General features: G+C 52.1%; 1 protein-coding gene across 1 annotated transcript; it reads right to left on the bottom strand.

The window, feature by feature from the left end:
- Positions 1 to 1,045: 1,045 nt before the first annotated feature.
- NRTN (neurturin) lies at positions 1,046 to 10,919 on the bottom strand. The gene is made up of 2 exons (XM_019513377.1): positions 10,679 to 10,919; positions 1,046 to 3,804 (listed from the first exon to the last, which is right to left on the bottom strand). The coding sequence occupies exons 1-2, from the start codon at positions 10,893 to 10,895 to the stop codon at positions 3,356 to 3,358; spliced, it is 666 nt and encodes a 221-aa protein (XP_019368922.1). The 5' UTR covers positions 10,896 to 10,919; the 3' UTR covers positions 1,046 to 3,355.
- Between the last annotated feature and the right edge of the window lie 4,336 nt (positions 10,920 to 15,255).

Below are 15,255 nucleotides of genomic sequence, written 5' to 3'. Positions count from 1 at the left end.
TTGGATCCGATTAAAAAAAGCCTGACCTTTTCCAGAGGTCAGAAATCTAGGCTATTTGCTCTCCACATTACATTTTTCATGTCTTGCTGGAGATACACACAGGAAGTGTTTGGGTTACTATTCCCATTAGAGACTAGGGGGTTTTCAGATAGAAGGTCCAATTCTTGAATTTCTGTGGCAGCCGGGTGCTTTCCTTCCTTGGGCTGCTTTGCAATCTCAGCCCTACCTGCTAATTCACTCTACTAAGAGAGGGTTTCAGCAAGTTCATGCATAAAATCATTCACCCCCCGATTGTTACACCCTCCCGTGAAAAATAAACACCCAAGTTCAGATCCTGCTCCCACCTCTGCCAATGCAGAGTCATTCCAGATTTACACTGGGTGTAGCCAGGATCAAAGTCTGGCCTACAACTGGATAAAAGGGATAGAAGTCAACAGCAATCAAATCATTCCAGGCCTGTTCGCTTTCCATTGTCTTTGTTAATGCCCAGTACATGACACCAATATTCTCCTTCTGTTTATGGTTTGCCTTAGCTGGGAAAAGAGCCAAGGGGAGAAAACCATCTATTCCAGGCGACAAATATAGCCTGTTCAGAGAATGCAAAAGTCTGTGGTCTCATTTATTTCTCCACAGAGTAAACAGCAGTGACAGTGCTGTAAATGGTAACCTTAGATGAAAAGGGCCTGATTCTTCCTGCAGGCATGAGACAAACTACACGGCCCTCTTGGAGTCCATAGGAATTACTCTCTGCTCTACTGAAGTCAATGGGAATTACTCGCATCCTGCCACCGGGAAAATAAGACCCAAGTTCTTGGAGGAAAGGAACCGAACCTACCGACAAACACGCCCAGCTCACGGTATTCACTCATACCCCTTTTGTCAACTGGTGGCACAGCTCTAAGCCTTCAATACATGCGAGTTTGATGAGCATTTCCTGTTGAAAAGGCTGTTGTCAGCTGGGTTCTTCAATCTGTTCTGGATTTTGGCCTTGGCAGAGGTGCATTCCCCCAAAACCTGTGAGGTGCCGGCTGCCCCAGCCTGGGAGCCCAACCTTGTCTGCGCCGTCACTCTACTACTAGGATGCGGATGCATGCCCTAATTGTATTGCCGCGGTCTTCCAATGTCACGGCCAAAAGCATCTCTGGCCTGAAAAGGTGTCCTTACAGAAACGCATGCTTCTTCTCAGACACCAAAATGTTTCTAGATCTTTTTACAAGGTGAACTCGGAGAAGCCCCAGCTGCATGAAGTGGCCGACTGACAACAGCAGCAGTAGAAGAAACCGAGAGTCAATCCAGTTAACGTTAGGTTATTCGGAGCCGTAAGACGAAAGCAGAGGAGGGGAAAGGTGGGAAATAAGCCACTGCAACGGGTGGGCAAATTGAAGGAGGCAGTAGCAGAGAGAAAGGATAGCAAGGTTATTAGGAGCCAACCCAATGCCCAGGAGACTCATTGGGACCTGGATCAGGGTAAAGAAGAGAACCACGAAACATCTGTCCATCAAAAAACAAAACAAAACAAAACAAATCTACTGAGGTAAAGTGGTGTATGAATGCCAAGGATCTCCCTTTTCCCCTTCAATGGACAGCCATAGCTGGAGCAGCCACCGTGCTCCGAGAAGCCAAGTGGGAGCTGGGGCTTAGCCTTTACCCCAGGTATTTCCAAGGGAGCCAGGTACTAAGATCAATTGAACGGGACTTTCCAAAGCAGTTTGGAGCCTCTCAGCCCCCACAGATTTTGGAGCGGTATAACTATTTCATTCACGTGTGATTTTCCCCCCGCCAACTCCATCTATACCAACGCAAACCCTAGTGTGGACACTAGTATAATGCTGTTTTAACACTGCTATTACTTATCCCTCTCCCCAGGCTGGTCTAAGCATCCTTATACCATATAACGGGCCCCACATCAATGCAGTGGGACCATTCCAATAATATCAGACAAGCCATTGAACTCCCTCAAAAATCCCAGCCTTACTGCACAGCGGGGCTGCTGGAGTGGAGGGGCCAGCGATTCTGCTACAGATGTGCCCTTGAAAGCCAGTCCAAGAAGTGGCATAGAAGTTTATCGCAGCAGGATGAAACAGCTGCACAAAAGCAGTAGGACCAGGGGTAGCTGCAACTTCCTTCTTGATGAGCCCATGCCCCAATGCAGCATCCTGAATAAAGAGGTGGCTGGTTTGTGCAGCTGTGATTTTTTTTGAGGCTGCTTACCTGCTCAGGATGCCCCATTTTTGTTAACACTAAGGCTGCACTGCAATTTTCGGGCTAAAATGGATAATCATGCCACTGCCCAATGCCTGAGTGTAGCCCACTCCTGCACCCTCCTTTCTCCAGTCAAACAACTGGGCTGGGGGGAGGGGGCGATGTACAAGGATCCCCGTCATGCCCCAAACGAATGGCACGAGAGAGAGGTGGAGCGGAAACATGCAATAGTTTTTAACTGACCTTATCGTGGCTTGGAAGGAACGATATCATTCTGTAATTCTGCAAACTCCACCAATATTTATGTCTATATCTATATATATTTCCTATACATTTACAGATCATGAATATACTGTATGTGTATGATAAAATAACAAATCAGATAGGATTTCAAGATATAAAACAAGGTTTCCTGATGGTTCAGTCATTTATCCCTACATTGAAAAGGTTCCATCCATGCAAACCCCACACCCTGGCATGACTCTCCATCGGTCTTGGCATGTGTGTGCATGGCGGGGTACCTTTCCGCCCTAAGAGTGATTTGAAATTCCTCAATTTTCACAGGGTTAGGAATGTGGATGATGACCCGAGCCCTTCTTTCAGGGCCGGCCAGAAACGGCATGTGGAGGTGAAGACAACTGCCCTCTTTTGGACTCGGAAATATTGAGCCAGCTGTGCTTTCCTCCTCAACCCACTGTGCAAAAAAAAGAAAGGGAAAAGGCATCAAAGCACATGTGGACACCAGGTTGGTGCGACTCGATGCCGGCACCCCTGGAGGAAAGCGGCAAGCGTTTCCTCGCACCTCTCCGTTTGCTTGCCCCCTCCTTCTCGCAACGCACGGGCCTGTGGACCACGGATGCCTATCCGGAGGCATCTGCAGATGTGGTGAAAGGCTCCTTGATCTCCTGGCAAGGGGGGCTGGCCGCAGGACACGACCCAGCATCAAGAGTTCCCCGGCTGCCCCTGGAGTCTGACCGCAGACCCGAGGCAGGCATGTCACCAGTTGCCTTCTTGGCTGCTCGGAGCCTGGGCTCCATCTCAGTCCCTTCCCCCTGGCTGGTCGCAGCAATAGCCCTTTGGCCAGGACCTCGAGCTCTTGGCCTCCTGATGCTGCCTTACGGACATCAAACTTCGCGGGATCCCTTCCCCTGCTTCACACGCAGCCGCACTCCTTGGCCGACAGCTTGTCGACGGTGTGGTACCTGTTGTTGTTGTCCAGGAAAGAGACCTCGTCATCGTAGGAGAGGGGCCGGCAGCACGGCCTGGCCCTTACTTTCTCTTTCTTGATCTTCTTCTTGCTCCTCATGTTCTGCAGGGAGATGTCGTAGTTCTGGCCGGGCGCGTTGCACGTGCCGCTGCAGTAGCGAAACAGCACGATCTCATCGGACATGAAGCCCAGGCCCAGCTCGCTCACGCTGACCTCCAGCTCCTTGAGGGCGCAGGGTTTGTGCCGGGCTCGGGCCCGCTTCATACGGTTCCCCGGTTTGGGGAAAAGCGCCAGCTCGTGCCCCCCGGAGTTCATCGACTGGCTGTACTTCTCCACCAGCGCGGTGATCAGCTGGCGGACTTCGCCTTCGGTGTAGCTTTCGAACAAGGTGCTGTCTGCAACAAAAGGGGGACAACCTGTTAGTGTGGGAGCCCCAGGAGGCGAGAAGCATGCAAGTCCCATGGCTCTTTAAAACCTCAGCCCTGGGTATCCCTGTTGCCTGGAGTGAGCTTTCTGAAAGTCACTGAATTCCACACGTGATGGGGGTGCAGGCTCCTAAATCACTTGTGCATCAACACCACGCTCCCAGAACTCCCCGAGAGCACCACTGTCCAGCACAAACTATCCGCGTGCTCCTACTTAGCATGGGCAAAACCCTAAAGGAGGTGGGAAAGGCACTCTGAAGATGCTCCCACCCCTGCTTTTGAACTCTCAGCTAGCATGCTTGAGAGCTGAGACCGCCCCAGGCAGTCTCGCTGCTTCGTTTCTGGGTTGGGCGTGTGCAGCAGGAGCAGCTGGACGGGATGTGCTGGAGCAGGCACTTCCCGGAAACGCCAGGGATGCCGTGCAGACACACCTTGAGGCGCTGTCGATCGTATTGCCCTGCATTCCCCCAGCCAGGAAAAAGCAAGGGTTTGTCATCAGAACAGGAGACAATTACGGGCACAAGGTAATCAGCCCAGAGATTTTGGAAGTCTCTACAGCTTTCCGCAGGTCCTACAACAAACTGTAAACTTTCATTAAAAAGAAATAATCGCCCATCTGTCATTTTCCCTTTGCCAACTGATTCATAGATTCGCAGACGTTTGGGTTGGAAGGGACCTTAGCAGATCATCGAGTCCGACCCCATACGAGCCTGATACCGATGGGCTCGTGCCCTGCTAGCCAGCCTCGCAGCAAGCCAGCTTCAGTGAAGTTTTAGCCCCATCTCAAGCTGCACTCATCCCTTTCTCTCATCCCATTCACTCCATTTAACTAGGACAGCAGCATCGCTCAACAGAGCAGTGCAAGGCCTTACTGACGCTCGGACTGGGATTAATCACCAGTTCTAATAAATGGATTAAGCAATCCCGTGTCAATGGTCTTGGGCCCTGCCTATGGTGCCATCTGAACTGTGGCCTTCACAGAGTCACCCGTATTTTGAAGAGCAAACAGGACATTAAGGCCATTGAGTCTGATTCTCTCCTGTACAACACAGGGCCAGAGCTCATGGGCACGCGGCCTGACCTCCCCGCCAACAGTCTGGAAGTGACCTAGCACGCGTCTCCGAGAAAGCGATCCTAAGCAGACAGTCACTCGCCCTCCCAAGTCCAGACAGGGTCAGAGTCCCAGTGAACAAGCTGCAAACTTGTGTGGAGTGACTTCTTTTGCTGAGCAGGGGCAGCCGTCAGCCATCAGACAGGGTTTCCAATCTGCCAAACCCACGAACCAACCAGTGCCCCAGACAACTCAGCTCTTATTGGAGTCCTGCTTTTTACCTGCGGTGCATTGTAGCCTTGTTTTAAAGGGCGCTTTGGGTATGTGGTGTGCAGGATGAGACTCAGTGGCCCAGAAATTTCCTTCCAATCCTATGTTCCCAAGCACTGAATGTAATGATCTCAGCAGACCCCAGCTCTGCCTTGGCCCGCTTAACACATAGTGAGTGACCAGCAACCAGCAGCCATCCAGGTGGATGCTCTTTGTGAGGAGCTGGAGACCCCGGTCTCTGTGCAGTCTGGGCTTTATGATGTGCACAGAGTCCCTGAACACTCATAAATCATGCCATAGCCAGATTATGGTTACAGGTCCTCGGGGAGGGAATGCATGCAAAGGGGAGAGGCGGGAACCCACATCTGATTCCAGTGTCTGTTCCCAGTCACTCATTAGCAGGAGCCTTTTGGAAAAAGGGGCTGGGATTAACTTATTTTCTATGGGCCAAGTCATCCCACTGGCCTATGGGGGATGAAATGCCAGCAGAGTCCTGCAAGAAGTACTGAAAGGGAGGTGGCCTGGTCAGCATCAGCATCACCCCTCTCCTCTTCCTGTGTACCAGGTTCACTGGGGGAAGTTGGGCAATGGCCAGACCTGAGCGGGAGGGATGGGAATGCCCCCAGTCAGCCCCTAGTGCTACAAAACAGCAGGCTTCGGTGCACACCACTCCTCCTGCAGGGATGGGGTCCAAGCTCTGGGAATCATATTGCTCCAGGGTAGCGAGCCAGTGCAGCAGCAATAGACTTGTGGCCCGATCCCCATCCTGAACAGCCAGACGGACCGCAGGGGGCCACCGGCCAGGGTGGGATGCGACTGCACGCTCATTGTTATGGGGGCTTTCACTGCAAGATGGGACAGAGGATTTTCTTTAATGCAGTGAAAGGCTGCATGAAGCTTTCAGTGTCTCAGCGAAGCAGGATGGAAAATCTTTCATCTCCAGAGCAGGAGGCTTTAAAAACCTGCTTTCAAATGCAGCCTGTGCAAGCCAGGCTCTTTCCAGATGGCACAGCTGCTCTCTGCTTGGAGCCTGCGGCGGAGGCCCAGCAGAGAGGAATGCTTTAGGTGAGGCTGCCCCAGGCCTTGTCTGCACTTGAAAGGGGCTGCGGGGATGGATGCACTGGTACAGCTATTACACGCCCAGCCCCCGTAGCACAGCAAGAGAGTGCTTCTTCAGGCAGGGTTTAAATCAGCTCCGCAAAAGGAGCCAGCCTGGCCAGCAAAAAGCCCATGGAAGGAGCCGTGTTTACATCAGACCTGTTGCTTTCCTTCTGCACAGGGATTCAGATAAATTATTAAGCACAGACAAGCCCATAGCACGCACCAGCAGTGCCTGAAGCTGCAGCACGTCAAACTTTTTTTTTTTTTTTTAAATCAGTGTCCTTAAGTTAAGTAGGGTCAGGCCAGGTTTGTGTTAGGGAGGAGATCTCCAGGCCGTAGACAGCAGTAGCAGTGACAGCCAGTATAAATGGCACTCTAGGCTATGAGATAACAGTCCTGCTTGGTTTTAGATGCCATGTTAACCGCAAGTCTTGGCCACTTCTGGCTGGTTTCTACAAGAATTAGGGCAGGAACCCTGAATTTTAGCTTGAAGTCTGCAGTCTGTATTGCCTACTAGGTAGTACCAACCTGGAGGCAGCTGCATTTCAGTGGTGGGTAAAATAATAATGACACTTTGAAAAAGACTGGGTGAGTCCAGGGGTTGGAAGATCTTCAACGTTCCCCTGGGGCCAGTCCCTGGGGTTTGTTCTTAGCTTTCACTCAGCCCTACAGCTTCACAGATGTCACGAGGAGCAAAGCCATGGCAAGGTCATTAGTGGTTGGCCCGCTTTTGCTCTTTGTGGTTAATTACTTTAGTTCTTCCGCAGAAAATGCCGCTGTCCTATGCTATGTAAATAATATCAGAACTATTTGTTTCTGCTCCACATGTCCCCGGAGACTCCCTGTACATGTGTAGCTCATCGACAGGCTTTTCTCGGATTCAGAGGAACAAATCTGCAATGCTGTTTTGGTTTCCAACTCATCACACAGTGGCATGCATGCAAGGATGTATGTGCGCCGCGGCATTAAACTGCGCGAGCTGGCAGAGCTCCACGTTGTCCGTCCTGCGGGTCCCTTCACTAGAGAATGTTTCTCTGCTCCTCTCTCCGCTTCCTCCAGTGCCAGACTGCACGGGAAGCCCAGTTCAAGCACTGGGAGAAAGGGAGTTGGGCGCAATGGCAGATCCGGTCCGAAACCACGGCGAACCCTTTGCTTTACCCATATGCTGCTTGCTTCCACATCCCACCCTTTTCAAAGCTGGCTTCCCTTTACAGTGTGTAATGGCTGCTGCTGTTGAATGCAGCATTTGGTGGCTGGTTATAGGCATGATCGATGCCGTCAGCCAAAATGTCTCACTATTGTGCGGATTTTAGGCCAGCTTATGCCGTCTGGCCTTCTCTCTCACCTGACACTTCCAACCCATTCAGGTGCACAACAAGGGCTGCAGAACCGAGAAACCGAACCTGAGCAAAGCATCAGGCCGCCTTCCTCAGCTCTACAATGGGCAAGGGGGTCCCAGTGAGCAGACAACCCCCCTCACCTCCTACCACCCTGGGATGCTTGGCAGGGCATGCCCTTCCTTCTCACCCCATCTCTTCCAGCTCCTCGGCTTGAAAGGATCGGCTATGTGTTTGCAAAGCTAATTCCATGCTCTTCCCAGAGATCCCACTGGATCCTTTGCCATCCGAGCAGCTCACTTAGTCTTGTTTGTTTTCCCTCTCCACAGTCACGTCCTGGAGCAGCCCCAGGCAGGCCCTCATTGCGTGGCACTTCGAGTGCATGTTTAAAAATCAAATATTTAGTGAAAAAATACAATTAGCTGCTGTCACGTTCATGGTTTCCAGATGCCCGGCACAGAGCCATGCTGAGACCCAGGGGGAGGAGCTGCAGGTACGTTGGACAGCAGGGGAATGAAAAAGCACGTACTGAAATGACCAGGGCCCAGCAAAACATGCTCCTGGGTTTGTCGCCGTCACAAGTGATGGGGAGAAGGGCAGAAAGGGAAGCAACACAACCTGGAGCTCTGGGGATCCCAGTGCTCGGGGTCTGGGTCACTGCACTGTTGATGAACAGCCCCAGTCCTGACCCAGGCATCTGTCTAAAGCAGCAGCGACTCTGCTTGGAAAGGCTCCAGTTTCATTCCCACTAGAGTAAGCCCGTGAAAAGCAGTGGCTGTGCTCCTGATCTGCACAGGGGGTGTAGAACAGATAACCATTGGGAGTTAAACTGATGCACGGCTCAGGACCAGAAGTGGTAACTCTGCCCCAAACCCCATATGATCCAAAGCCAAGGCTGTTCTGCATTCAGAGCGAACGGTAAGGGCATGTCTACATGGCACCGGGCTGAGCATCGCCGTGAAGACGCACCCCACCCCACCCCACTCGCTCCTGCTCTCTGTGGGCTGCATGCCGGAAACACGGCACGTAACCACTCTCCTGAGCCTGAGAGCGACGCTGGACGTGCCCCGGGCACATCGCACAAAGCAGCTGCCTGACCATTTTGGCCTGAGGCACGTGGGAAAAGGGAGCAAGTGGCTGGGACACCCTTTCACGGGGATGCTTCCTAGCACTGCCCAATGCAGCGCGACGATACCCAAAGGAGCTGGACTCTCCTCTCACTGCGATGAGATTTGAACTGGGCCCTTCTCCAAAACTTCATTCCCCTGGTCTGGACGCAGCTCAAATCAGAGGTGGGCTATGCAGAGCAGGAACGTGAAACAGGCAGCACGTAGCACTTCTCTGACCCCAGAGCTTCTGCAGACTACCTTTCAAGGCCCTACTCCAACGCGTGGAGATACCAGAACTCTTCTGAGAGAAGCAGAAAAGTCCTTGTAACGTTAGCAGGCGTTCACCTTAGCCTTGTTCCTGGAAGGCTCAAACCCTTCAAAATGAAGCTTTCAAAGAAAATCCGCCCAAGGCAGACAGCAAGTATGGCAAGGCTCGGTCCAGCTGACGATGTTTTAAGGAACTGAACTCAGGGTCTTCTACTAGGAAGTGGGAGGCGACCTTTTCACTCTGCTGCTAACTTTGCCTACAGTTAACTTTCTTTTCTATTAGCAGCTTTCAGCTAACACTTGATAGCTCACAAACCCACACAGCCCTGCACCGAGGAGCACACACACAACAGGTTCAACACAATCATCTGACCCCAGTACTCTTTCCTGCCTAGGCAGGGGGTCGGACTCGATGATCTGTTGAGGTCCCTTCTGACCCATGAATCTATGAGCAAGGCAATGAAGCAGTCTGATCCTGTCAAACGGATCCTGCAGCTGAACCCAAGCCTTGCGGGCTGCAAGTCTCTGCCATAAACATTGTGTAATGCTGTGTCTTAATAAAATGAAAGAGTAATTAATTCATTTAGAATTTGGTGAGGCCAGGCGGGATAGCAGCTGGGACCAAAGAAACAACTCCTTAAAAAAAAAAAAAAGGATGACCAGAAAATGGGATTTCCAGTGTACTGGTCATTTCGAAAGCAATTTCATTCTGGTTTGGAAGGAAAGCAAGTATTTTCAAAACTCACAATGACCCAAAAATCTGACAAAAGTAATATTTGGGGAGCTGAAACATTTTCTTTTGAGAACACTGGCCAGCTTGCTTTCATTTTTTTTTAGCTTTTCCAAAATGATGTAAATTTTAAAAATAAAATGAGAGGAAATTCCGAAGTGAGAAGTCATTTCAAACTGGGAAACTGCAGCCCTTCACTTGGAGACTGTGGCAACGGAGCATTTTGCATGGCTCAGATTTTTTCTTTGGAAAGGAAAAAAAAACGGATGCAACTGATTCACATTTGCAAGATGTTCGGGTGTCACCAAATTGGCCTTTTTTTTTGCTAAAAATGTTTCGGGAGGGGACGGGGGAGACAGTAAAACAAGCGTTGCCTGGCTCCAGGCTTTTATATTTCATCCAAAGGCAGCAGCAAACATGCACGGGCCTTCTCGGTTCACTGGCTCAGCCCCTCTTAGGAAATCTCCAGCAACTCCTAAGGGCGCCTTGTAAAGCTCCCCGCTCAGTACAGACCTGCTCTGATGATGCCTTTGCTTTGCAGACCAGAGCGGAGCTGAGCACAGCTGGCTGGCACGGGTGCAAAGGGAACATGCTGGTTCTGATCTTATGCAGCAGATATTTTTTAAATCACATGCTGTCTGATATACATGCAACACATCATGCCAGGGGCCAGACCACCAGATATAAGAAGGTGGCAGGAAACAGCAGAGAAGGACTAAATCTGAAAGGTCCTGCATTAGTAGGATGGATCTCAGAGGAGCAAGGGGCAGAGAAATCCCTGCAGGCCAAATGGCCTCAGCAGCTTAGGCTAGATTGCCACCCATGTAAGGACTCAATGGCCTCGTTTCACCATCACCTAACCACTACTCCTCCTTTACCAGGCCCAGGGAAAAGACCAGCTCTCTTCCCCCAGAGCCCGGGGAGGAGACTTCCCTCGGCTTCCCACAAATGGAGTCGCAGCAAGGCGTGTGTAGCTTACATTGAGAGATCAGTGAGTTATGCTGCTCCAGGGCCCGTGGGTATCTCCGCTGGCCTGCAGGCAACGAGGAAGAGGAGGACGGCCTTGATGGCGATGACGGCGAGGATGGGGAGGGGCTGTATTTCCGGCTTCCGTTGAACATGTCTCTACAAACTAAAATGGACAACATGGAACTGAGGAGCATCGAGGCAATGGCTGCAAACTTCCATACCTTCATCTTAGAGCAAGTCAGAACATTGAAAGTCTGCAAAACAGGCAAAACAAATATCCTTAATGCACAGCCTCCGCCCGCCGCATCCCGCCACGCCCGCCTACGGCTCCCCGAGCCTTGGGTCTGCACCACCATCCGCGGGGGACCACCGAGCGACCACGACCAAGCAGATGCTCGGTCTCGAACCCCTCTCTCGGGTCAGTATTGCAACCCTTCCTTTTGTAACGGGGAAACTGAGGCACACAGCAGGGAAGTGAGTTGCCTGTGGCCGTGCAGAACCTAGGAGTCCTGAACGGTGACCCTGTGCTTTCAACAAGCCCTCTCTCGTTCTCTGATCTCCCCTGTCTCTGTAGGAGCCTGATCGCCCCAGGGGCATTACTGAGGCAGCATGCAGAAGCCTCTTGTGCCAGGCGCTAGTCACAGAGGAAGGGGGAACACCCCCCACCCACATCCTCTATGCATATGTCCTAGATGGGTGCAGGGCCATGATTCTGCTGCACAACACGTGGAGGCTGAACTACAGCGCCAGTGCAGAGCATGCTGTCCCCGGGCCATCAGGTACAGTGGGCTCCAGGGGCACATCCACTGGGTGATGCTAGGGCTGGCACTGGTCCCATCCCTATCGCCAGCCAGCAGAGCTCTGGATGCTGGAGACGGCCCTTGCACAAAGCAGCCCATCTCCCCCTGCAGCAGCTGCTCCCTGAGGGACCTTCGGGAAGAGACAAGGTGGCTTCTACATGGGGCTGCAGGTGAGGCTTGCTGCTCCCACCCTAGGCAAGGCGCAATCAGAGCCAGCTTATACATTAAATCCAGGGCCTGGCACGCATCTCCTCTTAGTACGTAACGCCAGTGCATCAGAGCCCCCCGCACCTGCCAAACGCAGCAGGGAGGCGAGCGCTAAGTATGATTGCTGCATCCAGACCACAACAAGATTAACAGCTGCTGGCAGCCAACATCCGTGGGAGCCATTCCCGCCTGGCTGCTTTTCCGTAGACCTTGCGCCTAACCCGTCCTCCTCTCCTCGACCTTTTCCCTGCACCTCGTGGAGCAATTTGCACCCCCGCAGAGCACATTACCCTAGTTTAGTGCTATTTTATGGCCACTTTGCCATGGGCAGGATAGTGATCAGGAAGGCAGGGGAAAGGTGGAACAGGTTCCCCGGTTTGAAAGCGGGGAGGGATATCCGGAGCCCTCTCCGCTATTCACCATCAGCGATAGAAACAAATTTCCATGCTCTCCGCTGCTGGGGCCCTGCAGGCAGCAGGGCTAAGGAAGGGAGACCTGAGTCTGTCTCTTTTGGGGGCAGGGTTGACAGAATTGCTGGCCAAGGAAGCTCCAGGACCATGCCACCTGCAGTGCAACCCCTTGCATCAACACCTGTATCACGCATGTGGCACCAAGGGCCAAATTCACAGCAGCAGGAGACCCCCCAGACCTTTGGTATGGCTGCTTGATTAGGACAAAGCCCAGCCTGGCCCAGAGCCCAGAGCCCAGAATGAAGTTAGAATCAGAAAAACACCATTTCTTAGCGCGACTGATCTGGGGCCTGATCTGATCTGGCCTCTTAGGAGCACGAGCTTTCTGTCTTTTTCTCGTAACTCATAACCATCCCCCATGCACTGGCCTACATGACCTGGGGCCAGGCAGGATAATGGGGTCCCAGGGGTCTCTGAGAGATGACCAACCAGGAGAAGCATCATAGAGGGACCTCATGTCATGTGCTCCTGCCCCCCCAGATGGACACAGGAGCTGCCCATCCAAAGCCCATCGTAGTGCCACATTCACTCTGAAAGGGAAGAGAGAGGCATCCGGCTTTGCCCCAGACCCCAGGCACCGCAACCTCCAGCTCTTGCATTCATCATCAGTGATTCCTAACGACCTTGTCAACACTGCGGGCCAAGTCACATAGCGTTCACAGAGGCTCATCTCACCCGATCCGATTCCCATTGACGCAACAGCCTCTTTGCACCCCTTTGGCGGTGAAAAGGGGCCTCTCCAGCGAGTGTGAGCATCCTGCCTCCACACGAAGGTCCCTTTATATGGCTACGGGGAATCCACATAAATGAGGATCAGATCCACGGAGCTGAAAAGACTTGCCTGGGTACGCGTCTAAATGAACTACAGGATTTGGCCCAATAATAATACTAATGAATCATGTAATGGGCACCCTGTGCCAAGCCACAAGGTCTCCGAGCGTCTGCTCTTCCAGCAATGGGCCTCATTACAAAGCTACAGGCACAACAGCTCAAACAAAGGAGGGGATGCAAAGAAACAGAGCTCTCCTCCAAGACGGGCTCTCCCTTGTCCACTTCCCACCACACACATTTCGCCCTGGATGGTGGGTGAGAAGCCAATCCTCCCACGAGTCCCTCAGCCAGCCCAACCCAACAGCATGTAAACCCCGCAAAAGGGATGGAAAGTTGGCTTTGAAGTTATCCTCATTAGTGCAGATCATAACACAGTTTACCAGCACAGACAGCTTGAATGTCAAGTTAGCGTTAGGCCCTACCAGCACAATCCCAATTTGCAGAGGTGCACACAGGCCCTTATAGTCAGACTAATCTAACCTGCGAAGTATACATGGCTCACAGGTGCCAAGCAGGGATTATTACATCACGGCAGCTTAATTCAGTAATTAAGTGAATCAAACCGGCAGCACTTCACACACGTGCCATAAGCGTTGAGAAAGGATGACACCAAAGGAGGGGGAGCATTATGGATGCATTAAGTTTTACTTACTAGCATCTTCCCTGGACAAATAACGAATCATCCCAGAACTTCTCATTAGCACCAAAACTTGCATGGTTGATGCCCAACCATGGCCATGCCCAACTGTGATCCACTAACGTTGTCCAGGATTCATTTGGGGGAGGGAGGAGGCATTCATTTGCTGATGTCTTAACAGAATTAAGACAGTCTTTTTTTTTGTTGCCGTTGGCTTGATTTTGGTCTCAGAGGAAGTTCTTGGCTCCCAGAGCATCCAACGCCTTTCAGAACGACCAAAACATAGAGACATGGGGCTGCTATGGAGCCTGACCCCCTGCTGAGGAGAGCATCATTCTGGTTAGCGCTTCTTGGACGTGTATTGCTCTAGCTCGACCGAAGAAAATATCTAACCGTGGCCCGAGCCAAATCTGAAATCTCCCAAGTTGTAATCAAACACAGTGCCTGCTGTACCACTGGCCCAGCCCTTAAAGAGGGCTTGAAGAAACAGAAGCACAAATCAGCTTTTTGCCCCAGGTAGGACTTGAACCCACAGTCCCCATCTTGGAAGGCCACTGGGGCCAGAGAGAAACTGGAAGGAAGAGAGGCTGTTTTATAGCAGACAGCACCCCAGGTCAGGAGGTCGTGCTATCAGGGGTCACTCCTGTGTCAGGCTTGGTCTCCCCTCATCATCTTAGACTGGCCCCATGCCCTTGTCTGGACCTGCTGATTGACGCTCCACTTGTGGTTTAACTGGGCAGGTGGGAACAGGCTAAAGCAGGATGCAGGCAAACGGTATTCACAGGGGAGCCAAAAACCGACCTGCGGAGGTGACGCCCAGCCCTTGAGCTGGTCTGGGTGAGATGGGATCCAGGCAGCAGCCACCATTGGAGACCTCCTGATCTACTGCTGGGAAAGCTGCATGACTGCAGCTGCCTTCCCGCACTTCACCCTTCTCTCCAGATTTGACGGGAGTTGCTACCATAGCCTGGTTTGCTGATGGAAATTAGAGGCCACTTCCATAATCATCCTCTCCTCTTGTTGCCCTGGTCACAGCACCCCCCCAGGCCCACCAGTTTGCGTGCCTCCATCACCGCAGCATCCCATGGTAGCACCCACTTAGGCACTGCCCCTCTCTGAGCCTGCTGCATCCCGACACCGGACACAGGCCACTCTCCTGCTTGGGCTTGGTGCTCCACCAGTCCCACCGCCCTTGGGAGCAAACACAGCAGCTCTTGCTCAAGGTCACAGAGCAAGCCAGGGCAGAAGCAGGATTAGAGGCTGAGAACCTCTCTGTCTGCTTTAAGTAGATAAACGGGCCAAGATCCTCAAATGCATTTCAGCACCTCACTCCCCAGTGCTATCAGTAAGAGGTAGGAGCCAGAGCAATGAGACGTTAGGCACCTAAATACCTTTTTGAGTCTGGCCCTTCATGCCTAAATGCAAAATTACAAGGATTGGGGTGGGTGCTGGAGCCTCTAGGACATGCTGCAGGATATCTCCTGCTTGGAAAGCTGGACCAGGCTCCCAGTGAATCCCCTGTAGGTTCAATGTTATTCCTTCCTCCTCCAAAATCATCTCTGGCCCTGTATAGCAGGCAAGCTCTTCCTCTTCCATCTCGTTGCACCGCAAAACCAGCTTCCCTCATGGCGTCTTGGCAGTG

This window comes from Gavialis gangeticus, unplaced genomic scaffold (genome assembly GCF_001723915.1).
Source record: "Gavialis gangeticus isolate Ggan-Ray unplaced genomic scaffold, GavGan_comp1, whole genome shotgun sequence".
Classification (NCBI taxonomy): domain Eukaryota; kingdom Metazoa; phylum Chordata; order Crocodylia; family Gavialidae; genus Gavialis; species Gavialis gangeticus.
This window is presented reverse-complemented; position numbering and strand designations above follow the sequence as displayed.